The sequence below is a fragment of the Mustela putorius genome, unplaced genomic scaffold, assembly GCF_011764305.1.
Source record: "Mustela putorius furo isolate JIRA1106 unplaced genomic scaffold, ASM1176430v1.1 tig00003901_pilon_pilon_pilon, whole genome shotgun sequence".
In the NCBI taxonomy this organism is placed as follows: domain Eukaryota; kingdom Metazoa; phylum Chordata; class Mammalia; order Carnivora; family Mustelidae; genus Mustela; species Mustela putorius.
This window is the reverse complement of record NW_025422049.1, coordinates 16154132-16181240: the sequence shown is the minus strand read 5'-3', so window position 1 is coordinate 16181240 and position 27109 is coordinate 16154132. Positions and strand designations below refer to the sequence as shown.

The 27109-nt window shown below is 42.9% G+C and overlaps 1 protein-coding gene across 7 annotated transcripts in view; it reads left to right on the top strand.

Annotated features, from left to right (window-relative positions):
* Positions 1-27109, top strand: part of TMEM164 (transmembrane protein 164) — a 153562-nt gene that overhangs the window by 82749 nt on the left and 43704 nt on the right. For all 7 annotated transcript variants that reach the window (XM_045068339.1, XM_045068338.1, XM_045068334.1 and 4 more), the window contains one exon: positions 9780-9846. In XM_045068339.1, coding sequence (XP_044924274.1) covers positions 9787-9846 — 60 coding nt within the window. In that variant the 5' untranslated portion in view covers positions 9780-9786. The remainder of the gene's footprint in view (positions 1-9779; positions 9847-27109) is intronic.

The window sequence follows — 27109 nt, the reverse complement described above, 5'->3', positions numbered from 1 at the left end:
ATGGATAGCATTCAGGAGGGGTCCACAGAGTTTCAGCTGAATCTGTAATGTTCAAATTGTCTAAAGCAGGATGGTGGACACAGAGGTTCTTACTCTTTATACTTTTCTGTATGTAAGAAAATTTTTATGTAAAGAACTAGAGGGAAGAAACATAGTTTAAAAGGCTTCTTAGAATCTCGGGATATTTATTTTGTGGTTGTTGAGACCGGGGGAGTTTCAGTGTTTTGTTTTTCATCTATATTTTTGAATTTAATTATCATACTATAAAATTGACTTTTTGGCATACAGTTCTAAGAGTGGCTTCCACTTCTTTGCTGTTGTAAATAATGCTGCTATGATGGGGGTGTACAAATGTTCCTTAGCGACCCTGCTTTCATTTCTTTTGGGTATATACCCAGAAGTGGAATTGCTCGATCGTACGGTAATTTCATTTTTAATTTTTCGAAGAACTGCCAAACTGTTTTACACAGCTGCTGTACCATTTTATGTTCCCACCAAGAGTGTACAAGAGTGCCAGTTTCTCCACATCTTTGCCAATATTTGTTATTTTCTGTGGATTTTTTTTTTTTTTTTTGGTCGTAGCCATTCTAATAGTGTCAGATAGTATCTGATTGGGATTTTGTTCTGCATTTCATTTTCTAATGTCCTATGTGATTCCTTCTTTGATTCATTGGTTGTTTAAGAGTGTGTTATTTAATTTTCACAAATTGTGAATTTTCCCATTTTACTTCCATTATTGATTTATTTTTATTTTTATTTTTTTTAAAGATTTTATTTATTTGACACAGAGAGAGAAATCACAAGTAGGCAGAGAGGCAGGCAGAGAGAGAGAGAGAGGGGAGGAAGCAGGCTCTCTGCGGAGCAGAGAGCCCGACATGGGGCTCGATCCCCGGACCCTGGGATCATGACCTGAACTGAAGGCAGAGGCTTTAACCCACTGAGCCACCCAGGTGCCCCCCATTATTGATTTTTAATCTTATCATGTTGTGGTTTGAGCAGATACTTTGTATGATACCTACCGTTTCTAAATTTTTAAAAAATATTTTATTTATTGATTTGAGAGAGAGAGAGAACATGAGTAGGGGGAAGGATAGAGGGAGAAGGAGAAGCACACTCCCCAATGAGCACAGAGCCGGATGTGGGGCTCCATCCTAGGACCCTGAGTTCGTGACCTGAGCTGAAGGCAGATGCTTAACCAACTGAGCCACCCAGGTACCCTGATACCCACCTTTTTAAATCTGTTCAGAGTTAATTTATGGCCTAATATATGGTCTGTTCCATGGGCACATGAGAGGAATGAATTCTATTGTTGCTGATTAAAGTGTCCTCTATAATGCCTGTTAGATGTAGTTGGTTTATTGTGTTGTTCAGGTTTTTGATTTCCTTGCTTTTCTTTTCTCTGCTGTTCTATTTAGTACTGAGAGTGGAGTATTGAAGTCTCCAGCCATTATGGTAGAGCTATTTCTCCCTTTGAATCTTTGTGTTTTTGCTTTATAGATGCTGATAGTCTGTTATTAAGTATGTAAAAATATGTCTTTCGCAGTATTGAACCTTTTATTAATAAATAATATCCTCTCTTGTAAACTGTTCTAATTTATAGTCTGTTTTGCCTAATATTAGTATAGCTGCCCCTGCTCTTTTTTTTGGTTACCATTTGCATGGAATATCTTTTTCCATCCTTTCTCTTTCAACCTGTTTGTGTCTTTGAATCTAAAGTGAGTCCCTTGTAGACAGCCTAGAATTGAATCGTGTTTTTTATTCAGTCAGCCAGTCTGACCTTTAGTTGGACAGTTTTAATCCATTTACATCTAAAGTAATTACTGATGAGAGACTTCTGTAATTTTGCTAGTTGTTTTCCATACGTTGTGTAATTTTTTTGTCCCTCATTTCCTGCATTACTGTCTTCTTTGGTATTTGGTTGATTTCTTAGTAGTCCAACAATTTAATTCCCTTATCATTTCTGTTTGTATATATTCTTTAACTGTTTTCTTTGTGGTTATCATGGGGATTACATTTAACAACCTAAAGTCATCGCATTTTATTTTGAGTTTATATGAGCTTAATTTAAATGACATACAAAAAGCTGCACCTTTATAGTGTCATTCTCAACCCCTTTCAGGTATTGATGGCACAAAACTACATCTTTATGCAATGTGTGCCCCAAAATGTAATTATTTTCAAAGGCATTGATCTGTTAAATTATGCAGAAAAAAATGTGGAGTTACAAACAAAATTTATAATAATAGTTCTTACACACTGTGGTTTTTAAAATGTATTAATCTCTTAAATTATGTAAAAAACAAAATGTCGGAGTTATAAACTGTTGTTAAGATAATACCAGCTTTTATAATTGCCCATATATTTACGTTTACCATGATCTTTCTTTCTTTATATGGCTTCAAGTGATGATCTGGTGTCCTTTTATTTCAACCTACAGGACTCTTTTAGCACATCCCTAAACTGTGGCAATGGCTGATTTGTTCTCCTTTGCTATAGTTTTGTTGTTTAGGGAATATCATCAAAATGGAATCCTGTAATCCGTAACTTTTTGAGACTGGCTTTATTCACACAGCTTTAAGATTTATCCAAGTTCTTGTATGTATGATTTGTTCATTCATTTTTGTTGCTGAGTATGTATATACCACATTTTATTGATATGTCTGTACCACAGTTTGACACAGTGTCTGTCACAGAGCAAAATTTTACATTTTGATTAAGTTCAGTTTATCATTTTTTGAATATTTTGTGTTTTGGTGTCATATTTAAGAACTACTTGCCTAAGTAATGGTCATGGAGATTTTCTGCTATGTTTTCTTATAAGTTTTATAATTTTATATTTTCTTTGAGGATTTTTTAAAGATTATATTTATTTATTAGAGAGAGAACATGAGCAAGGGGAGTAGAAGAAAGAGATGGAGAGGGAGAAGCAGACTCCCCCACTGAGCAGGGAGCCCAATGCCTATGTGGGGCTCAATCCTGGGACTTCAGATGACTGAGATACTCCAGGTGACTGAGCCACCTGGAGCCCCTACATTTTCTGTTTAGATTTATGACTTAGCTTTTATGTTATTTGTGAGGTTTAAGCTAAATACATTATTTTATATATTCTGTCAAATTACTGTAATACCATTTATTGAAAAAGCTATGGCTTTTCTCCACTGAATTGCTTTTGTACTATTGTGAAAAATCAAATCACTCTATCACTCTGGGTCAGTTTCTGGACTATTCTGTTTCACAGAATGATGTTTTTTCTTGGCCAGTATTATACTACTCTGCTTGCTGTAGCTTTATAGTAAGCCTTAAAATCTGATAATACGATTCATCATTCTTCTTTTACAAAATTATTTTAGATATTCTTCTTTCTTTACCCTTCCATATACATTTTAGAGTAAGTTTATCTGAATGCAAAATATCCTGTACAGATAGTATATTGAATGTACAGAAGTACATTGAATCTACAGATAGTTTTGGTGAGAATTGACATCTTTTCTGTGTTAAGCCTTTCAGTCTTTGAATGTGGTATGTCTATTTATTTAGGTCCTCCATTTCTTTTATAAACTTTTAATATAAACTCTGTATATAGGTTCTATACATATTTTCTTAGACTTAAGTATTTCAGTTTGGGGGGGAGATATTTTAAATAGTTTAAAGAAACTGGGTTCCAGGGACACATAAGTAGCTCAATCTGTTAAGCATCTGCCTCTTGGTTTCCACTCAGGTCATGATCTTGGAGTCCTGAGATTGATCCCCACAATAGGCTCTCCACTCGTGCAGAATCTGCTAGAGATTATCTGTCTCTCCCTCTCCCCTCCCATTTGCTCGCTCTTTCTTTCAAATACATAAATAAAATCTTAAAAAATATTGTTTCAAATTTTGCAGTTATTATGTAGAAATATTATTGATGTTTATGTGTTGGCTTTACAATCCTACAACCTTGCTAAATTCATGCATCAGTTCTAAGAGTTTTTTGGTAGGCCCTGTGATTTTCTACGTATATAATTATGTTCTTTGCAAATAGGGACAGTTTTATTTCTTCTTTTCCCTTTGTTGCCTTATTGATTTTGAGAGTGGACATTCTTGTTCCTGGTGTTAGTGGGGGAAGCATTCAGTTTTTCATCAGTAATTATGATGTTGGGTATAGTATTTTTTTTTTAGATGTTCTTTATCAGGTTGAGGAAATTACCTACTATTCCTAATTTGTTGGTATTTATTTTTTATCATAAATAGATGTTGAATTGTGGCAAATGTCTTTTCTGTATCAGTTGATATGACCATGTACTTTGTAGTCTTTACACTGTTAACCTGCTGGAATTTATTAATTGAATTTCGAACATCAAATCAACTTTTCATTACCAGAACAAAAAACACTAGGTCACAAAATATTATTCACTTTTTTAAAAATTAGGCTCCATATGTGTGGAAACCAGTGCAGGGCTTGAACTCATGACCCTGAGATCAAGACCTAAGCTGAGATCAAGACTCGGATGCTTAATCAACTGAGCCACCCAGGTGCCTGCAGAATCTTAATCTTTTTATATTGCTGCATTAGATTTGCTAAAATTTTACCGAGTAGTTTTGTTTCTGCATTCATGAGGGATATTCATTTAGGTTTGATTTTCTTTCTTTTTTTTTGTACCATATTTGTCTGGTTTGTTGTCTGCATAATAGCCTCATCTGATGAGTTGGGAAATGTTTCCTTCTGCTTTATTTTCTGGACAAGATTGTATAAATATTTGGTATACTTAGTCACGGAAACCATTTGAGTCCGGAGATTTCTTATTCAGAAGTTAACTACAAATTCAGTTTTTTAAAAATTACATGTAGTAAATCTAGTTAATATCCATCACTACACAGTTACAATTTTTTTGTGATGGTAACTTCTAAGATCTGCTCTCTTAACAACTTTCAAATATACACTACAGTATTATTAACTGTGGTCACCGTGCTGTACATTACATCCCCATCACTTATTTATTGGATAACTGGAACTTTGTGGCTTTTGACCACCTTTACCCATTTTGCCCACCTTGACTCTCTGCCTCTGCCAACCACCAGTCTGTTCTCTATATCTGTGAGCTGAGTTTTTGTTTTTGTTTTTTATGTTCCACATGAAAGCAAAATTGTATGGCATTTGTTTTTCTCCATCTGACTTATTTCCCTTAGCATAATTTCCTCAGGGGCCATTGGTGTTGCAAATGGCAAGATATCCTTTTTTTAAATGGCTGAATAAAAGTCTGTTGTATATTTATTCAATTTCTTTAGTTGGATTGTTCAGGTTATCAGTTTCATCTTGGGGGAGTTTTGGTAATTTGTGGTTTTAGAGGAAATGCTCCATTTTATCGAAGTTGTCAAATTTCTGTGCATAGATTCTGAGTTTCTCCTTATTATTTTAATTCCTGGGGGGGGGGGATTCTGCATTGATATCCCTGCTTTCCTTCCTGACATTGCTAAGTCCTGTCTTCTCTCCTTTTGTCCATGTCATTCTTCCTAGAAGTTTATCAATGGTATTGACTTTTTCAAAGGCAAGCTTTCAGTTTCATTGATTTTTCCCTATTGTTTTTGTTTCTACTTTTAATGATTATTGCTCCTATTATTGTTTCATTCCTTCTGCTTGCTTTTGGTTTATCTTGCTCTTGTTCTCTGGATTTTTTATGGCAGAAGCTTGGATTACTGAGCTGAGATGATTCATTTTTTTCCTTATCTCTAAATTTTATGTTATAAGCATCCAACACATTTTGGTATGTTGTCTTTTTATTTTTGTCCAGTTCAAGGTATTTTGTAATTCCCTTTGAGAATTCCTCTCTATGAACTTGCCCTTCTAGTCACTTAGATAACTTGCCATCTGTTCTGCACTTTTTGGTTCTTGGTGGTAATCAAGTGCATTAAGTTGAAATATAAGTCATCTCACGAAGGTTTTTTGTAGCTTCATTTGTTGTTATGAATAGTAATGTGATATTCATTTTCATTGCTTTATTAAGGATAATTGTAGCTGCCATATTTTGAGTGTTTACTATGTCCTAAGCTCTGTGCTGATCAGTTCACATGGTCTCATTAAATTCTCTTAACAAACTTTTCAGCGAGGTACTGTTACTAGCCCCACTTTATGATTGAGGAAACTGAGACATGTATTTTAAGTCACTTGTCCTGAGTCGCTCAACCCCAACGTAGTAGATCTGGAAATTGAGTGTAGGTTTGTTGCCAAACCCTGACTTCTTCACCATTATCCTACATTTCCTTTCATTGTTTCATTTCTTGCCTTGTCAGTAAGATGTTATGTTCTTGAACGCAGAAACTGTCTTCTACTGATCTCCTTTTCTCTACAGCACCTGGAACTATGTTAGACACATAGTAATGGATTGATTTATGTTTGTGGAACTCAATTTAATGGCATGAACCGACCTGAAAGAGAATTAAACCTGTGACATTTGCCATATTGCCGCAATTTCTTACCAACTAAGCTAATTTAGCTCACTCTCCTGCACAAAAACAAAAAAGCTGACAAAATATTGTGACAGTCATAATGGCCAAGGCTTTGAGCTGTCAAGGAGATGTACCAGTATGACTGACTGAACAGGAGTCCATCTCCAGGTTGTGCTGTTTAGTTCTGGTCTTCAGTCTGCCCTTTTGCTCTCTGTGGACCTCCTGTTCATACTTTGAATTTGTTTCACCGTTTGACTCTCTCACATGATTGCCTTTTTTCCCCTCCCCGCCCTTTACATCTTGAAGATTTAGGCGAACTTCTTACCATTGGTTTATGAATGTGTGAGTCTTACTATATACCATGTGCTCGTCTAAGCACTTTATACATGTTAACTCCTTAAAACAGTCCTATGAGTTGGGTACTGGTGTTCCCATTGTACAGTTGAGGCAACTCCCACAGGACTTTCTAGTGGCCCATTATCTATTTCCCACACACAATAGAAATCTGAGTGGCAGGCCAGAGGTGGATATAAAGTGAAAACAAAAGACTTTGCCTTTCATATGGCCAGTCACTTGACCTGTTAGGCTGTGCTCAGGATTTATAGAGGGCAGAGCAGGTATATAATTGAGGGGTAGCTTTGCCCCAAAATGCCCAGGGAGTTCTCTTGCCCTTAGGTGCGACCCTCTCTCTCAATGGGCAGCCCAGAATCTTTTCCTACCTGTCCTACAGTCTGACTCTCTGTCTCTCTCTCTCTCTCATACACACTTACTCATGGAACATGCATAATGTTCATGGCTCAGGTCTTGGATTTAAAGCAGGGTACAGTGGCAAAAGCACAGTCTCGAAACTCAGTGATTTGTGGTAAGTCATGTAATCATTCAGTGTTTTGATGTTCTCAGCCGTGAAATTAAAGAAGATGATAATGATTATAATAAAAACTGAAGGATAAATCAGATGATGCATTTGAGTACTTAACCCAGTGACTGGCATGTAGAAATGCTCTGTACATGTTCAATCCTTTTGTGATTATTGATGTATAAGACCTTGTTAAGTATTAGGGACAATCCACACTTTGGTATATATAGTAGCTTGTAGAACTGAATTTTGAGGACCCAGCACAGGCTTGTCTTTATCTGGGAATTTCTTAGTTGTTTGGAACCTGGAAGTTGGTTTTATCTTCTTTATTTCTGGCCTTTTGTGGGCCCTTGGGATCAACTCCATCATCCTCATGATGATGATTAACTTATGGCGCCCACCTAGCTAATTGGCTTTGTGTATATGCCAGAATTCTTTTAAGGCCAGTGGCAAAGCCTGGACCAGAGTCCAGCTTTATCTGGACTATTAATGTGATGTTTCTCTTTCCCGGGGTGAATGTTTATGCTGTGGTTAAACAAGAATACTTATGTCCTGGGCCTCCCATAGACAGGCCCAGGGACAGAGTTAGGCCAGGCCTGGAATGGCCACTAATGACCCCTGCTCTAGGCACTCGAGGCTCAAACAAGAGTTTTCAGCAGTCAGTTCTCGGAGCATTCTTTCCTTGGTCACCCCCCTGAAAGCATATTAGGCCTAGGCCAGGGGATGGCTAAGGTGGTAGAGAGACCCCTGAAACCCAAAGGGAGGAGACAGGAGCCTCTCTGACTCTCCACCTGAGGTCACATTTGTGAGGGACGGTGGCAGGGGAGGGGGAGCTCTGGTATCAGGCAGCAAGAGAGATATAAGAGTTTGGGGTCTCAAGTTAGATAAACCTGGGCTTGAATCTTGGCTCTTCTAGCTTATGTGTGACACAAACCAGACCACTTTGCTTCTCTGAACTTGGTTGCTTTATCAACAAATGGGAAAAGTAATTGTACCTGTCTCAGAAGATTGATGTAAAAATTGAGCAAGAGAATTTATGTAAAGCAGTTAATTAGATAACTTGCCTAGATGATACTAAGTGCACATTATTGCCATCCTTTTGGCACTGGTAAAAATGAGCAACAGTAATAAACAGACTATGGGAAATGAAAACCATCCTTAGGGCTTCTGTGCAGTTCTTGTGGATCTCCTTGTAATGTCTCTCAGTCTTAGGCACACATCTGTGAGCTTCGAGAGAATACCTAGAGTACTTGAGTGTCTTCAAAGGGCACCTGGGTGGCTCAGGAGTTAAGTCTCTGCCTTGGGCTCAGGTCATGATCCCAGGATCCTGGGATCGAGTCCTGCATTGGGCTCCCAGTAGGGAGTCTGCTTCTCCCTCTCCCTCTGCCCCTACCCCCTTCTTGTGCATGTGTGCTCTCCCCGCCCCAAATAAATCTTAAAAAACAGTATGGACTGCTTTCCCATTCAGGGAGTGTGGAAATCCTGGCATTGCAGTGCTGCTGCTGTGTGAGAGAGTGTGTGAGAGTGTGTGTGTGTGCATGAGAGAGAGAGAGCGTGCTGACCTATCAAATCTGCTTTTCTTCAGGAGGAAGACTGTGTGTCATTCTTTTCTTCTCCCTCAGTTGTAAAGGACCATTTGCCTTGAATGATGAAAGAAGCTGCTTAAGTCCCTCCTCTGAGCTCTCAGGCAGTTGGTTCCTGGCCTGGTTGTTCTTGAGTTATAAAGGGTTTCTAGCATATGCTTCAACAAGTTTGGTATTAGGAAACGATTATTACCCGATGTTAGAGACCAGTGGTTTTCTTCTTCTTCTTTCCGCCCCCCCCCCCCATCTTTTTCTTTTTTGTTTTGCTTTTAAGTCATAAAACCCAGTCTGTAAAATCAATCAAAGCAAGCCTGGAAGCCTGCCACTTCTGCCTTCCCCACCTCCTGCAGCAGCCCTGAGGACATTTCTAAGAAAGTCCGGACCGCAGTTGACAAAGCACTGCAGTCTGCTGGCTGGTTTGACTCGCCTTTTCACGCCTGGGACGCTGTTTGGGTGAAAGGATTGGGCCTGGCTGTGTAAACAAACAGCCATGTTACACAAACCGGGTATCCCAGGACTGTACTCGAATCATAGGGCCCTCACTTGGTGGGGCCCGTCTTTTCACCTCTTGCCTGAGCTGCGGGGGCTGAAGCTGCTGCTGGCGGCCCACTGGACATTTAGGGAGTATGGAGCTCATTCTGTAATTGAGTGTTGTAGCCCAAGTGCGTTCAGGGAGCATCTGGGGGATTTTTGAGGCAGCGCTCAGAACATTTCATTAGCGTGGAATAGGCCGCTTGAAATTGACTCTGTGTGTGCGCCAGCTCTAGGGCCGTTCTCACACGGAGAGTGCACTTGTTTACATGCCCTCCCATATGGCAGGGCATAACGTGGCACATTTTTGCCTGCCCGTACAGCAGAGTCAGAGTGGGACCTGGACTTTAACGTTTGTTTTTTTTTTTTTCTCTTTTCTCCCCCTCCAGGCTCCAGATGCACATGCTGAATGGAGCACTTCTGGCTCTGGTGTTTCCTGTGGTAAATACCCGGCTGGTGAGTAGCGTCTTGTAAGAATGTACTGCCAACCTACAAACCGGTGGCTTGCTCCCTCCTTCCTTATCCAGGGCTTGCCCTTGGCCTGGGCTCACGTACCCATGTGAGCTTTAAAAAACATGTGTATTTACTATTGTACTCAGACATCGCCCTTCTCAAAGCCTGTCTGCTTTGCCAAGGGCTCTGTTGGGCAAGAATTAGTTTCTTTCCCCATTTAGCCAAACTCACAGGGTGGGCTGGGCCACCCCACACCCAGTGGCTAGCCCGTAGAATCCCGCTGTAGCCAGGGGCTGGGTGTTAAGCATACATAGAGACAAGAGGGAGCTATAGGGCTAGGGTGGCAGGGCCCTGTCCTTAGACTTCTTCTTGTGGGACTGTGGAGGGATTAGCCAGCCATGTTAGAAAGCACAGGGAAAGAAATCACCTGCAAAATCCTTCCTACTGCTTTCTACTTTCGTGGCTTAAATTTGCCTCATGCATTAAAGATCATAGTTTAAATCTCAAAATGATAATCCTTCCTCTTTGGATAGCATTTTCTAGTTTACAGGTTTTTTTCATATGACAGCTGTGTGAGGAAGGTAAAGGCAAGCATTATGGCCTCTTGTTACAGAGGAAGACACTGATGCTCAGGGAGACACACAAGCTCTAAGTGGCAGAGTTAGGAGTGGAGAGGCCTCTAGGCCCTATTAGCACAGATATACTTTGCTCTCTCCAAAGATGTAGTCACACCCTCCCCACAAATATTCATATATACCTCTATGATTGTTGTATGTTTCTAGGTGGATATTGTACATCAATAGAAATTAAAAGAAGAAGCATTCATCTAAAGCAGTGATTTTGAACCCAGGCTCAAAATTTTGCCTTCAGCTCATGTAGGGGTGCTTCGATCCAAACCAAACCAAACCAAAAGATGAACACAACAATGAAAAACAAAAAGACCTAAAGGACTGACACCCTGGCCCCTCACTTTGAGTGTCTGAGTTCTTAATCTGTGACACAGCCTCAGCATAGTGTTTTTGAAAAGTGTTTCTAATGTGGAGCTGAGGACCACCAATTTTGAGCAATGGCTCTGAAACTTAGTCTGTCCATAGCAGTCACCCGAGGAAATGGCTGAGAAATGAGGTTTGCCAGACCTCATCCCCAGAAGGTCAGATTAAGAGGAGCTGGTATGAGACCAGGAAATGAGCACTGATAGTAAGTCCCCAAGTAATGTTGACTGCTGGGGTCCTCGGACCACTCTTGGAGAATCAGCATCCCACGTGATCATGATCCCAAGTTACTCCAAGTGTGGAATTCCAGTTGAGGTCTGAAGACGAGCATCACATAGGTGCTCCTTGTTAGAAAGGCAGAATTCTCAGCTCCACCTCCAACCTGCTGCATGGGAGTCTGCATTTTAACAGGTGGTTTAGAGGGCCTCCCCCTCTTATTTCCAGAGAGCATCTTTGTGTAGGACACTGTAGGACCTCCTGAGGAGGGTAACACCAGGGTGGGAGAGGGGCAGGTGGGATCATTTCTGTCATGAGAGGCCAGCACACTCAGCCCAGTGTTCCCCTGTGAGCTGGTACCAGCAGGCACAGGCTGCTAACTTAGCTACCTTTGCTCCACCTTCTGTATTCCCCACAATCTGTGACTTGCCTGACTTCATCTGAGTCTTTCAGCAGAACTCCTGCAGTGGTCCCAGAGCTGTGGGGGAGAGGTACCCTAGAAAGGCGCAAAGCAAACACACTGAAAACAGATTCTTCCCTGGCTCAGGGACGTGGAACAGTGCTGGAGGCGGGGTCTGCTCCCTGCCTGTGGAGCTCCTGGGCTAAGACACCGCGGAGGATCCCGCGCTATCTTATCCCACCTGTCCGTTCACCCTGTCACTGTTTTCTCCGATGAAGAGGTAGGGCAGAGAAAAAGCTGCTCTCCTCCTTCAGTTTCAGCAGTTCTGTCAGATTCTAGGAAGGCGTGGCACACCAGAAAACACCCCCTCTCCATGCCCTGGGCTCATATAGTCAGTGGCCCTGAGTCTGAGAGCTTCCAGCCCACAGCTTTGATCCATCTCTGCCATCACTGGAGGCAGGTGTGGTTCCTCTAAACAGGTCACCTGAGTCTCTCTTCCTAGTGGGACCATCTCCCTAAGGAAAGCCAGATAGTCTTCGCCTTGCAGAACCACTGAGCATCAGCCGACTTGATGATTCCCATCTGGCAAGCTTGAAAATAAAGCCCCCCCACCCCCGCCCCAGGCCAGAGCTCATTCAGACACCTGAAGTCAGAACAGCAGAGGTGAAATTTTCCTTCAGCTGGTATTGTCACACCACAGTGGTCTGTCTGCACTGGGCCAGCTGACACTTTCCGAGCGTTTACCGTGAGTCTGGTAGTGCTCTATGTGGGCTAATGTATTTGATCCTCACAATAAACTTCTGAGGCAAGGCACTGATAATTATCCCCAAGATCAAGGTGCTGGCAGGGTTGGTTTTCTCTGAAGCCTCTCTCCTTCGCTTGTGGATGGCCGCCATCTTGATGCCTTTCCACGTGGTCTTTTCTCTGTGCGTTCACATCCCTCGTACCTTTCTTTGTGTCCAAATTTTCTCCCTTTATGTGGGTGCCAGTCAGATTGGATTAGGGCCACCTAATGGCCTTCTTTTAACTTAGTCACTTCTTTAAAGGAGGTATTTCCAAATATAGTCACATTCTGAGATTAGGCTTTGAACATACGAATTTTGGTGGGGACATAATTCAGCCCCTAACGGCTTTCTGCTCTGTACAAAAAGCAATGTTTCTCTCTCCTCCCCGCTCGCCCTTCTTTCTCTTTCTCCCTCTCCCCTTCTCCCCCATCTTCTCATGGCAGATTCGCTATTATAGTTGCTGTAACACCTAGTACTTTCTAATTATATATCAAGCTATAGCCAACCAGCTCATCAGGAATGTTCAAGTAACTTTCTTTAACACTGAAACTTCCTTGATGAGCTTGATGAGAGATTCCAATCACTCTGGTAAATAATCTTGTTGCCCTTTTTTTCTAAACTGAAGCTGAGAAGAGCTCAGAGTTAGGGCTCTGTTTGCAAGTGTCTTGTCGGCTGGTGTTGGCTTGGTTATTTTAAATGGTTGGGACCTCTCCTGGGATAGCTCTGGCCAAGGACTTTCTGCTTTGCAACCCCTTCGCTGAGCTCAGATTGACTTAAAATAAGACACAGGAAGCAGGCAACTCTTTTTTTTTTTTTAAAGATTTTGTTTATTTATTTGACAGAGAGAGAGATCACAAGTAGGCAGAAAGGCAGGCAGAGAAAGAGAGAGGGGAGGAGGCTCCCTGCTGAGCAGAGAGCCCAATGTGGGGCTCAATCCCAGGACCCTGAGATCATGATCTGAGCCCTAGGCAAGGGCTTAACCACTGAGCCACCCAGGTGCTCCAGGCAACTCTTTTTTAAGCCTGATGATCCAATTAGGTAAGAACTTAGCTTTTGACTTCTCTTTGCTCTTTCTTCTTGACTCTTTTTAATCTTCCTTTGTTGTTTTTCTGAGTAGTTATATGGAAGCAAGGAAAAGATAGTAAGCTAGCGTGTACCTCAGTAACACAGTCAAACATATACTCACGTATATAAGGACAGAGAAGGAGGGAGTTCCAAGAAGTTGCCATGGTCAGCTGAAGGATTTGGGGTCATCAGTGCATTTCCATTTGCTGAGCTCTGTCCTGTGCCTTACGGGTTCTGGGGTTTGCCTGGGTTCCAGTTTCTCCTGGCTCTCCATCCTAGCAGCTGACACCTTGGAGGAAGGAACAAGTATTCCAACGGCTCATATTACAAGGAAATGGTCTTTGCTGCTGGGATTCTGGACTAGGTCTGTTTCTCACTTCTGATGAAGTGTCTTAAGGGCAATTTTAATTTTGCTTCTTAGAGAGAAGGAGAGGAAATGCATCATGGAACTATTGATTATTATATTAGCAGGGAGCTAAAGGCTTGTCTGGAATCATCTTACCTTCTAGAGGGGGGGGTCCTTCGATGGATTAATGCCTTGCCTTAGGAGCCAAGGTGGGTGCCTCTAAAATCCAGCTCTCCTGACTCACTTGACTTCAGAGCTCTTTTCCTATTCTATGACTGCAGTTCAGGGCGAGTCTGAAAGCTGGTGAGTCCAGATGCTGGAGATGCTTCTTAGCTTCAGTCCACCTGAAAGAGTTGGGCTGTAGGTTTCTTTGAGAAGCTGAAGTATGCCGTAGAGCCTCTTTCCCAGATAAATGCACAAACACGGTTTTGCAGGTAATTTCAGGAGACTGTCACCTGCTGTTCCTCCACACCCTTACCCCCCACTGCCAACTCCTAGCCCATCCGTGGAGCCCATGTTAAGATCCCCCACCCAAGTTGGCAGTAGTCCATGGCTTGAAGAATAGATGCTGCCTAGTTTATGAGCTCCTTGTTATAGCCATTGGCTTTGCAGCTGGTGTTGAGGCTGGGTTCCTTACCTATTGCCTGTAACTTAACAGAACATGCCTCTTCAAGGCCAAAACACCTTCTGGAAAGTGAAAGCCAAGAGGTGGGAGCTAAGTAGGGTGCCCATGGAACCTGGTTACATATTAGATTTTCAGTTCCATCTCGTACCTTGCAAGGTTGATCTGGTCCTCAGAGTGAGGCACTGGGCAGAAGCTGCATCCCCAGCCCTGTGCCTTTTGTCCTCAAATGCCCCCAAGAGTCCCTTCAGAATGCAGAGTGTTCTGAGCAAGGTGGAGTGGAAACCGAAAACAAACTTCCAAAACACCGTATCAGCCCCCTTTCCTGACTGAAGACTGTAGCCCGGGCTCTATTTGCGGTTGCAGCCATCTGTCTTCTACGAGAATAATAAGAAGAAGAATGGTAATGATTCTTTTCATCAAGCTCCTTTCTTCTTCAAGGCCCAAAGCCTTGTGTGTATTATTATCTCATTATCAAAATTGCCCATTATTGTGCATCCCTGTTGATCTCTCATGTTAGTTCGTTTTTCCCCTCCTTTCCCTCCCCTCCTTCCCCTTTTGCCTGGCTACTGTGCTGTTAGATGGTTCTCCTGAATGTCCCTAACTCCAAGACCAAGAGGAAGGGGTTAGTAAAAGATTGTTTTCATTACTGGGGCGGCTCCCCAGCTTCCACAGTCATTATCTTAATGTACTCAAGATGCAGCTTTACCACTGGCACACCTCGTCCTCATGTCTGCCTCTTCGCCTTGAGAATCTTACTCTTTGCTAATTGGCACATTGAAATGTGCTAATTGACCTAGAAAAGTTATTTCTGTGACTGGCAAATTGAGCTATTTAAAAAACGTATACTTTGGATTTTGGACCTCAACTAGGGACAGAATGTCCCTTTGCTTTCCTGAGAGTACTTAAATGATGAAAAGCTTCGTTTCAGAAGAGGCCTTTGCTTTCTGGACACTCGATGTGGGCAAAACTGTGCCTCAGATGTGGACAAGAGTCCAGTGTTCCTGGGCCAAACTAAACCAAATGCTAGGGACTATTCTAGAATATGTCTAATCCCTGCCTTTATTTCAAGATTAATCTTGGAGCGTCTTCAGTCCTCCGTGAGTCTGTCCCAACCCAGCAGTCCATCCAGACTTCTTTGAGCATGTTTTGGTGTGATGCGTTGTGCTGCGTGCGGCAGGGGATTCAGAGACAGCTAGGGTGTGTTCCAGGCTCACTAGGAACTTGCAGTTTAGTTAGAAAGTTGAGGCTTAAACTATGGCAGCATTACAACTGAAATCATGAAAAGTGTGTATTGCAAGGCAGTTCAGGCTTAATTGCTAAATTTACAATCATTCCAAGCTCTGAGATGAGAAGAGGATTAATGTTAGCGTTTCTCAGGTACCTACTGTGTGTCACGTAATTTACATATGTTATCATTTAACTTGCACAAGAGTCCTGTTTTACCTATGACAAAACTGGGGTTCAGAGAGGTTGAATGACTTCCTCAGGGTTACATGACTTCTTTTTCTTTTCTTTTTTTTTTTAAAGAGTTTATTTATTTGAGCGAGCGAGAGAGAGAATGTGTGAGAGAGAGAGAGAGAGCATGAGACGGGGGAGGGTCAGAGGGAGCTGGAGACCCCAGGACCGTGACCTGAGCCAAAGGCAGTTGCTTAATCAATTGAGCCACGCAGGTGCCCGAGTTACATGGTTTCTAAAATGCTGCAGCTAAACCCATGCCCCGGGCATGCTCATACACTGCCTCCTGGAGAGACCAGTGGATTAAGCGGTCCGAAAAAGTCTCACTGAGAAATAAAGCTCCAGCTGAGCCTCGAAGGGTGATTAGAATATGCACACAGTCACAGAGGAACAAAGTGGTTCGGCTAAGGGAATACCGTGACCATGGCCGTGGCCAGAGCACAGGGCGGGGGGTGGTGAGGGGGAGGTAGGATACCAAGCATTCATCACTGTGCACTCGTCCTGTCCCCTAGAGTCTGAGAAGTAGGATGGAGAATCATAATTCTCGTTGTATGTGGAGACATTGGCACTTATTTGCAGGCTACCAGATGATACCCACAACCCTACTTCTGTTACGTCTTTTCACCCTTTATCACCACCTTTGGATTCCTGGGCATTTCTTATCTTTTCCACCTCTACTGATAAGAATTCCTTACAGGTGGATGGGACTTCATAGCCAGAAAAGCTCTTGCACAAATATCTCATCCTAGTGTATTAAGAATATGGATGTCGGGGATGGGGGTGGGGGATGCCTGGGTGGCTCAGTTGGTTAGGCGTCTGCCCCTGGCTCGGGTCATGATTCCACAGTCCTGGGATCGAGTCCTGCATCAGGCTCCTTGCTCAGCGGGGAGCCTGCTTCTCTTTCTCCTTCTGCCTGCTGCTCCCCCTGTTTGTGTTCTCTCTCTCTCTCTCTGACAATTAAGTAAATTTAAAAATCTTAACAACAAAAAAAAAGAATGTGGATGTCAGGAGCAAGGGTAGGGATGCAGGTTCACATCCTGGCTGTGCTACTCCCCTGTGTGTGTATGAGTGCCGTGCCCGTGCCCCTGCCCATGTGTGTGCAAAAAGGGAGAGGGGGAGGGAAAGAGGGAGAGAGAGGGAACTTGGCCAAGTTACTTAACTTGTGGACCAAGGTTCTCCCATCTATAAAAGGAAGGTTGATAGTAATGTTTACCTTTTAAAACTATCCGGAGATTGAGTCATTAATATGGGTAAAGCATGTAGGTCAGCACCTGGCAAACTGGAAGCTCTCAATCAGGGTTAGCTGGTAGGTATTAGTCTGGGATCTTCACAGAAATCCTGTGAGGTGGAATTAGTATAACTGTTTTATAGATTGGGCCCTCCAAAATTACTGTTTTTTTAAAAGATTTTATTCACTTGGGAGAGGGAGACAGAGAGAGCACACAAGGGTGGGGGAGAGGCAGAGGGAGAGGGAGAAACAGTCTCTTTGCTGAGCAGGGAGCCCGATGTGGGACTCGATCCCAGGACCTGGAGATCACTACCCGAGCTGAAGGGAGACACCCAAGCATCTGAGCCACCCAGGTGCCTTGAGCCATCCAAAGTTTTCAGTAACTTGTATCAGGACACAGACAGAACTGGTCCGAGAGCTTTGGTCTTTCTGATACAAAGCTCATGGACTTCCTCCTCTTTCTTAATTACTTACATTGATTTTCAGTTATTGAGCCAAATCAGCTCTTTGTGGTAAATTTTATACAATACCCTTTAGAGATTTGGGGGACTGATTATACTTTTAGGCTTCTTTTTTAATAAAAATAGGATATACTCATTGCAGAACCGATAGGAATATAAAGAGAAAGCTCATCATTTTACCCACCCCCTGCTGCACCCCAGGGATAAGTTACAATAAAGGCTTGTGTATCTTTCTACATTTTTCTTTTGCTCAGAAATGCTGAGAAAGAGTTTTCTTATTTCTTAGGGTTGTTGGTTTGTTTGGGTGTAGGTTGACACCCAAACAACACTGTAATTGACATTACACTGTAAACATTGCTCCAGCGTATTTTCCTTTCATTTAACAGTAGGTAATCCGTGATCACTGTAGATAATGGATGTAACTATTGTTCTTTTCTAGTGGCTGCCTAGCGCTCTGTAGTTGGGTTGGACTCTGTATTCAGCCAGTGCTCTCTGGGTTCCCAGCACTACATCTTAATTAGTCTTCGTGGGCAAGGGTAGAGACTTTTGTGGAGTCTGTCCCCTGTAGGACCTTGCACCTAGTATATAGTAAGTATCCACAGAGAGGATAAATAAATTAGTTGGCCAATCTAACCCTCTGTTCTGCTCAGGGAAATCCCAGGGATCCCTCTCACACGTGTCTTGAGATCTTGAGAGTGAAAACAGGGGGATGATAGATGATATTTTTCCCAGGTGAATTATTTTTTTGAACCACTTATAATAATACTGTTTTCCTGATTACAACAAAAGACATGTGTATGGGGGAGAATTTATGAAATATGTGAAAGTATATGTGAAAAATAAAAATCACCCTCAGTGCAAAGGTGGTTACTTTTCAATGTATTTTATTTTGTTTTAAGATTTTATTTACGTATTTTAGAGAGTGAGTGAGAGAGTGAGCAGGGGGCAGGAGCAGAGCGAGAGGGAGAAGCAGACTCCCCACTGAGCAGGGAGCTGGACACAGGGCTCCATCCCAGGACCCCAGGATCCTGACCTGAGCTGAAGGCGGAGGCTTAACCCACTGAGCCACCCAGGTGCCCCTTTTCAGTTCATTTAAAACAACAACAACAACAAGTGGGAGACGTTTGTGCCTTTGTCTTTACAAATGTATAACTGTTTTATTTACAAAAGTAATATCCGTTCATAATGGAAAAAAAAAATAGAGACTACAGAAAAACACCAGAATAAAGCACATCATTGAGCCATAACGATGGTTCAACATTGTTTGCCGTGTAGTCTCAAAGTCTTCTGTCTCTGCGTAGATGTGAAGAGTTCATCCGGTGCAGGGGTCACACCGCCAATGCTGGAGCCGCCCTGTCTGTGGTTTTGTGCCTGGCCCCCTGCCTTTAGCCATGGGACCTTGCAAAAGTTCCCTGGCTTCTGTGAACTCCTTTTCTTATCTACGACACGGTGTGCAGGTGAATGGAGATTATGTGTGGTAAGCAGTCCACACCCAGCGCCTGGCACATAGTGTCAGATGCTGTTGTCGGTCCTGCAGTTCCTAATATTATCTTAGAAATCGAGGGACGTTCCTGCTGGCATGTGGGTTTTTTGTGATGTCCGTCTTCAGAACTTTGCCCCTCCCCCCCTTGCTCCTTAAGCTTTTGGGTGATGGTGGAGCAAAGGGGGCTTTGTTTTGGAATTAGCCATGCTGAGCAAGATTAAAATTCCCTGGCAGGCTTCCTTTTCTACACTAACTGCACCGTTGTTTTTTGCATGTGTTTCAAAGGCCGCCTGTTTGATTTGAGAACTGGCCAGCTCTCTCTCCTCCATGCTAACAGGTGAATTAGGCCCCCTTCTGGTTTTTCTTCCAGTTGGAAGAAACTATCCAGACCTTTGGGTTTGCCAGTGAGGCCCAAGCCGCTCAGCCTGTGGAGGGAGGGGCAGCAGGGAGCACCTGGCAGTAGCCTTCTTGCCTCCGGAGCTTGTGAGTTATCTGCCTTTGTTTGGTTTTCTTAAAATGAGATTAGAAGGGCCAGCCTCCAGCAGTTGTAACTAGGGCTTCTCATCCAGCCTGGAGCCATTAACCCCAAGCAGTGTATCTTTATGCAATAAAAGCCTTCTCTGGTGGGTGGTATCACTCTCTCCAGTCTGTGGACCAGCTGTTTTTTCTTTTTTGTAAAATTTCATTTATTTGAAAGACAGAGAGTGACGGAGCACCCAAGTGGCAGGGAGGGGCAGGGAAAGAGGGAGAAGCAGATCCCCCCTGCTGAGCAGGGAGCCTGCAGCAGGGCTGGATCCCAGGACCCCAGGATCATGACCTGAGCTGAAGGCAGACGTTAATGGACTGAGCCACCCAGGCGCCCCTGTGGAGCAGTTGTTCTTGACCCCAGCCACATAGAAACACCAGAGCCGATTTAAAAACATACCCATTTTCGAAAATCACCCCAGGTAAATCCAATGTGCAGTTCTGCTAGGCATCCTGTTCCAGTCCCAACCTGCTGCTGAGTGCACCCCTGGCGCTTTGAATGATACAATGTTGCTTCATCGAGCCCCCCAACTTTCCTCATTTCTCAGATGGGATTAGTAATATCTGCTCTCTCTACCTCACGGATAGGTCAGGAAGAAGGGATAGTGGATAAGAAGAGATAACAAAGAGATAGCAAAGAGCTTTGGAAGGTTAAAAGCACTACTCGAATGAGTAATTGCCTTGTTATCTCTCCCTTCAGTCACTTTTTTAAGGGGGGGTTTACTTAAGACGTAATTCATATACCATAAATCTATCCTTTTAAAATGTACAATTCAATATTTCTAGTGTGTTCTCAGAGTTGTGCAGTCATCACCACTATATTTAATTTTAGGACATTGTCATCATCCCCAAAGCAGCATTGTGTACCTGTTGGTAAGGAAAGACTTCACCCTTCAGTATTCTTCTGGCTGGTCTAAAAATTAAACGGACACAAGATGAATTGCAGGAGAAAAAAATTCCTTTTGTACATACAGAGGTCTCATAAATATGGGACCTAAGAAGTAACTAAGAGGCAGCTTTTATACTTTTTAGGCAAAGAAACAATAAATTTATGAGGACTTGACAAGACAAGGAAAACTTATGTTTGAGACTTTTAATTTGTAAGGCATTCTAAACAGAATTTGGGTAGTAAATTACTAGAAGTAATAAGATTTCTTTATATAGGCTTCTTTGGCCCTAGATTCATTGCCTTTGCTGATAAGGATGTCCCTCTGCTTTCTGGTGCAGGGAAGGTACCTTTCACATGGAAAATGTATTTCTTGCTTTCTGGAGACAAAAGGCGGGGAGACCGAGTTTTCTTACACTGGCGGCTTCTTAAGTAACTTTAATTTAAAATAATCAATATGCCACCAAAGCATATATTGGGGCCACTGCCCTGGGCCCCCACTACATATTAGTGGTGTCTCTCTATTCCCTCTCTAGGATCTTGCCCATTGCTTATGAACTTTCTGTCTTTATGGATTTGCCTATTCTGGACTTTTCATTTAATTGGAATCATATACTATGTGGCCTTTTCTGAGTGACTTCTTTTGTTCAACATAAAGTTTCAAGTTCATCCACTGTTCTTGTGGCATGTATCAGTACTTCATTCTTTTTCATGGGTGAATAATATTCCTTTGTATGTTAAACCACATTTTGTTGCTCCATTTATCCACTGATGGCCATTGGGTTGTTTCCACCTTTTGACCATTGTGAATAATGCCACAGTAAACATGCTTGTAAAAGTATCTGTTTGAATGTTAGCTTTTGGGTAGATACCTAGAAGTGGAATTGCTGGATCATATGGTAGCTTGGTGTTTTAACCTTTTGGAGAGCTGCCAGATTGTTCTTCAAAGTGGCCATGAAGTTTCATATTCCTACCAGCAGTATATGAGGGCTCTAGCTTCTCTGCATTTTCACCAACTTTGTATTGTTGGGCCTTTTTTATTGTAACCATCCTAATGACTGTGAAGTGATGACTCACTGACTCACTGTAGGATTGATTTGCATTTCCCTGATGATGAATGATGTTAAATACTTTATTATACTTATTGACCATTTGTATGTCTTCTCTGGGGAAATGTCTTTTCAAATTCTTGCCCATTTTTTTGTTGGGTTATTTGTTCTTTATTGTTGTGACAGTTCTTATGTATTTTGGATACTAGACTCTTATCAGATATGCGATTTGAAACATTTTCTCCCATTCTGTGGGTTGCCTTTGCATTTTATTTATGGTATCCTTTGAAGCACAAAATCTTTAAGCTCTGATGAAGTCAAATCTCTAATTTTATTTTGGTTGCTTGCAATTTTGGTATCCTGTGTAAGAAACTGTTGCCTAAATCCACTGCCATGAAGTCTTATGACTGTTTTCTTATAAGAGTTTCATGGTGTTAGCTGTTACATTTAGGTCTATGATCCATTTCAAGTTAATTTTTATATGGTGTGAGGAAGGGGTCCAAATTCATTCTTTTGCATATGGATATCTAGTTGTCCTGCACCATTTGTTGAAAGACTCTTTCCTGTTGAAATGTCTTGGAACTCTTGTCAAAACTCATTCAAAAATAAAAGTAAGGGTTTATTTCTAGGCCATCAATTTTATCCCATTGACGTATATGTCTCTCCTTATGCCAGCGCCTCACTGTCTTGATTATTGTAGCTTTGTAGAAAGCTTTGAAACTGGGAAGTGTGGGTATTCCAGAGTAGTTCGTCTTTTTCAAGGTTGTTTTGGCCATTCTGGTGCCCTGCATTTCCACATGAATTTCAGGATCATCTTGTCAATTTCTGCAAAGCAGTTATGGGGTGGCATTAAACGTAGATCAGTTTGAAGAATATTGCTCTCTTAGCAATATTAAGCCCTCCAGTCTGTGAACACAGGATGTGTTCTATCTATGTATTTAGGTCTTTAATTTTTTCAATGATGTTTTGTAGTTTATAGAGTATAGGCTTTACCCTTCTTTTGTTGTATTTATTCTTTTTTTTAAAAAAAATATTTTATTTATTTATTTGACAGACAGAGATCACAAGTAGGCAGAGAGGCAGGCAGAGAGAGAGAGGAGGAAGCAGGCTCCCTACAGAGCAGAGAGCCCGATGTGAGGCTGGATTCCCAGGACCCTGGGATCATGACCTGAGCCGAAGGCAGAGGCTTTTATCCACTGAGCCACTCAGGCGCCCCTTGTTGTATCTATTCTTATGTATTTTCCTCTTTTTTTTAAAAAAAGATTTTATGTATTTGAGATAGAGAACAAGAGAAAACATGAGCAGAGCAGAGGAAGAGGGAGAGGCAGGCTCCCTGCTGAGCAGGGAACCTGACATGGGACTCCATCCCAGGACCCTGGGATCAGGACCTGAGCTGAAGACAGACGCTTAACCTGCCTGAGCCATCCAGCCACCCCTGTATTTTATTCCTTTTAATGGTATTGCAAATGGAATTGTTAATTTTGTTTTCAGATTGCTCTTTGCTACTCTAGAAATACAGTTTACTTTTTCTGAATTGATCTTGTATCCTGTAAACTTTCAGAACTCATTTATTACTGCTAATATTTTTGTGTATGTGTGTATTTTTCAATTTTTTTTAAATAGATAAGATCATGTCATCTGCAAATAGAGGTAGTTTTACTTCTCCTTTCCCATCTGGATGCCTTGTATTTGTTCTTTTTGCCCAGTTGCCCTGACTGGAATCTTTAGTACAGTGTTGAATAGAAGTGGCAAGAGTGGACATCCGTGTCTTTCCTCATCTTAAGGGGAAAGCATTGCTCTTTCATCATCAAGTATGATTTGAACTCTGGGTTTTTCACAGATGCCCTTATCAGGTTGGGGAAGTTTCTTCAGTGACCTTTAATAAATGTTCACTATTAGAGAACTGTGGGTGGTAGGAGATTGCTCGATGCGGAGTTACTTAGTCATTCAAAGTTTGGAATTGCTTTGGGTGAGAAAATGTCACTTTGTCCCAAGGGAGGCATTGCAATACTTCAGGGGCTTGGAGTCATGTACATTCAAATTAAAATATGGAAGCGTCAGCATATTTGAAAGAACAGATAAAGCTAATAGAGTTTCTCTTAAATTATAGTGCTACTGCATTGCCCTGAGAGAATTAAAGGCAGATAAAAAGGATCCTTCAGGGTGCCTGGGTGGCTCAGTGGGTTAAGCCTCTGCCTTCAGCTCAGGTCATGATCTCAGGGTCCTGGGATCAAGTCCCGAATCGGGCTCTCTGCTCAGTGGGGAGCCTGCTTCCCCCCTCTCGCTCTCTGCCTGCCTCTCTGCCTACTTGTGATCTCTCTCTGTCAAATAAATAAATTCTTAAAAAAAAAAAAAAAGGTCCTTCATTGCTGGCATATAGTGGCTTATGGTTACAGAATAGTCCCTATACTTAGGGTAGGTATATTAGTCAGTTCAGATCACCATAACAGATATAAATGTCTCTTAAAATGGGTAATGAACTCCATATTCAGAGTTGCTTTTGTGTCTGTAGGTTTTTTCAAAAATTAACCAGCTTAGAATAACCAATTTGCCCAAGAGGCATATCTTGGGGTGGCAAAATCTGCCTGCCTACAGGAGCAGAGAGATTAAGCAAATCACCTAAAGGCACTGAGCTAGTGAGTGGCCAGCTTGCAAATTAGAACCCATGTTTCTGTTTCCAAAGCCCGTTCTCTTTCCAGTACACCACGCCACCTTCCATCCTGTATCCTAGGTCCTTGACACTCAAAGTGTGGTCCACCAGCCAGCAGAATTGTCCTCCCCTGGGAACTTACTAGAAATGCAGTCTTGGGCCCCATCTAGACCTATAGTCTGCATTTTAACAAGATCTCCTGGGGACTGGTGTGCAGGCGAAATTTTTAAAAGTCCTGGGAAGCAAGATGGAGAGGAAGCAAATGATTGACATAGTGTACAAAGGAGCAAAGGCAACTCCGTCCTACTCCGCTCTCGTTCTGCTACTGTTCTGTCCTTTAAGGAGCCCTATCTTCCAGCAGGTGTGGGTGGAGCATACATGGTAAAAATGGAGGTCTTGCTGATCAGGGACCCAGCTGTTGTAACTGAGGCCCAGACTATAGGGCTTGACAAAAATGGAGGTGTTTTGTACTTTATGGTATATAAGTTATACCTCAACAAAAAAGAAAGTAGACTATTAGGACCTGAAATCCTAAAATCCACTGCAGGTGAATTTGACAGTTCATAGAGCATAACTAGGTGAGGGGACCCAAAGCAAGATTGAATAGCTCTTTTGATTTTTAAAAGATTAATTAATTAATTAATTAATTTGACAGAGAGGGAGATCAAAAGTAGGTGGAGAGGGGAGAGGCAGGTGGAGAGTGAGGGGGAAGGCAGGCTTCCTGCTGAGCAGAGAGCCCATGTGGGGCTTGATCCCAGGACCCTGAGATCATGACCTGAGCCAAAGGCAGAGGCTTAATCCATTGAGCCACCCAGGCACCCTAGCTCTTTTGCTTTTTGAAAGGAGCAAAGGTTAAATACTGGGAGTTCTAGATCTAAGAGATACCCGTGCAGAACAGCCTCCAGCCAAACTGAGGAATGGTGTCTGAGGCAGTTGGTCTCCAGCAATGTGGAAATAGGACCAGGAGCCAGTGTAGGCTCCCCAAAATACATTATTGTGAAACTTACCATGTTTTGTTTTGATAGGATTACTCTGACGCTTATTAGGGGAAGCCAGAGTATAATCTGGATGTTGGTAAGTCATTTTCCCAAGAATCAAGCTAGACAATTAAGCTAGAGTATTAAGGTCTTAGTAACAGACAGTGCAGTTAGGTGGCTTCATGGTTGTTAAACTAATTTAACGGTTGATGGTGACTCAGATCAGGGCACAGAGGACTCCCCAAAGGGCCAGATTTGCTTGTGCCCCAAAGCTGGGAAGACAACTATGTCGGGGACAGTGCTGATATTCCAAAACATCCTAAAAGGTAGCACCTGAGAAACAGAAAGGAAATTTTATGGGAGTCCAGGTGGCTCCAGATTTTATGGGAGTCAAAAACTGGCTTCAGAAAATCAACTGGATCCTAGCACTTTTGAGCTTGGGAGGTCCTGAGAAATTCAGGTTATCTAACTACATCATACTGCACATGACAGAGCCCAGGAAAGGGAAATGTCTAGGTCGTATGGCCAGCCAACACAGCTTTATGACCAGAACTCAGGTCTCCTGACTCCCAGACCAGTGCTCTTTCTGCCTCCCCTGTCGCATAAGTACTGAATGGAATGCTCTGTGTGTGTGTATGTGTGTGTGTGTTGTGTGTCCCCACACCAGAGAGTTGTGTGACACCAGGTGGGTATCCTACCATTTAATTCATTCTGACACTGCCTGGCGATAGCATCAGATCTCACAGGTTCAGGGCTCGTCCTATAAGACTGCCCCCATCTCCGTGGCGGTCATAGGTCCAGCTTGTGACCTGTGCTTCTGACTGGCTGTAAATCGGAGTTCCCCTGACCCCCTCCTCAGGTTCGATGAACTTGCTAGAGCAGCTCACCGAAGTCAGAAGCATGGACTGATGTTTACCAGTTTATTGGAAAGACTCTTTGGAGGGCAGCCAGATGAAGAGGTATATAGGGTAGAGTTCAGAAGGGTCCTAAGTGCGGGAGCCTCTGTCCACAATGGCAGGAAGGTGTGCCACTCACCTGACAGGCAGATGTTTTCACCAGCCGACAAGCTCATCAGCTCTTGTTGTTCAAGAGTTTTTCTTACAGAACCCAAACCATAGCCACCCTTTTGCAGAGGTCAGTGGGGCTGGCTCAGGATTCCCTACTCCCCTCTCATCACTTTCTGGTGACCGGGACCATCCTGAGGCCCTGGTTCCCTGGGCGGTTATGGGCTTAAAGCTCCACCTTGTGGCGACAGGCCAGCAACCCCGCAGCTGGGCAGGAGGCCTGGAGGCACAAGGTAGAGGTGTCCTGTGGTGGTGGTGTCCTTTGAATTGTCTCCCCCAATCTTCTGAGGTGACAGTACTGGCCTGTTCCAGGCGTCAGCTGAAAGTGTTCTAATAAAAATGGCACCCAAAAGAGGAATGATAAGGTATCTGATTTTAACCCGAAGTGAGAGAACACCAGATGTTTCATTCTGTCTGAAGGTTCGAGGGAGGAAAAGCAATTAGCAGCTGCTACTGATTTAGCAACAGACACCTGCTAAATGAAAATCTGTAAAACCGGCCAGGCTTTGGCACCAGAAGTGTGTACGCCACTTCTCAGACGTTTCTGGGAATTGTAAATTATGTTGGCCCAAAATAGGTTGTGGGTGGCAGGGGGGGAGTGGGCTCTAGAGAAGCGAAACATGTCTATATAGACCAGAATCATATTATTCTGAGATGACAGCAACTTAAAATGCCTCTTTGGTGGGGAAACAGAAAGGAAGAGAAGAGATGGAATTTTTCAGAAGCTCCCTGGTTCTTCTCTGCTTCTCACCTGACTCGTGGGCTGCCCTCTGGGGTCTGTTCCATAGGGGAAGAGCGGGGGCTGACAGAAGGGCCAGAGGAGTCCTACTTCGCTTTCTCTTGCTGATCTGAAACATACCTCTCCCCTCTCCCACGGACAGGGAGTCTCCAAGCATGAGGAACTCTCAGCTGTGGGCTCCCAGTAGCTCCTGCCCTGTGACGGTGACAGACTGTTGGCTCTGGGAGCCATCTGGACATCTTCTGCTGAGCTCGGGCTTTGCTTTGGCTCGGAAAGAGGCCTGTGTATGGCTTTCTGCTTTCCAGAATTCTCTTGCAAGT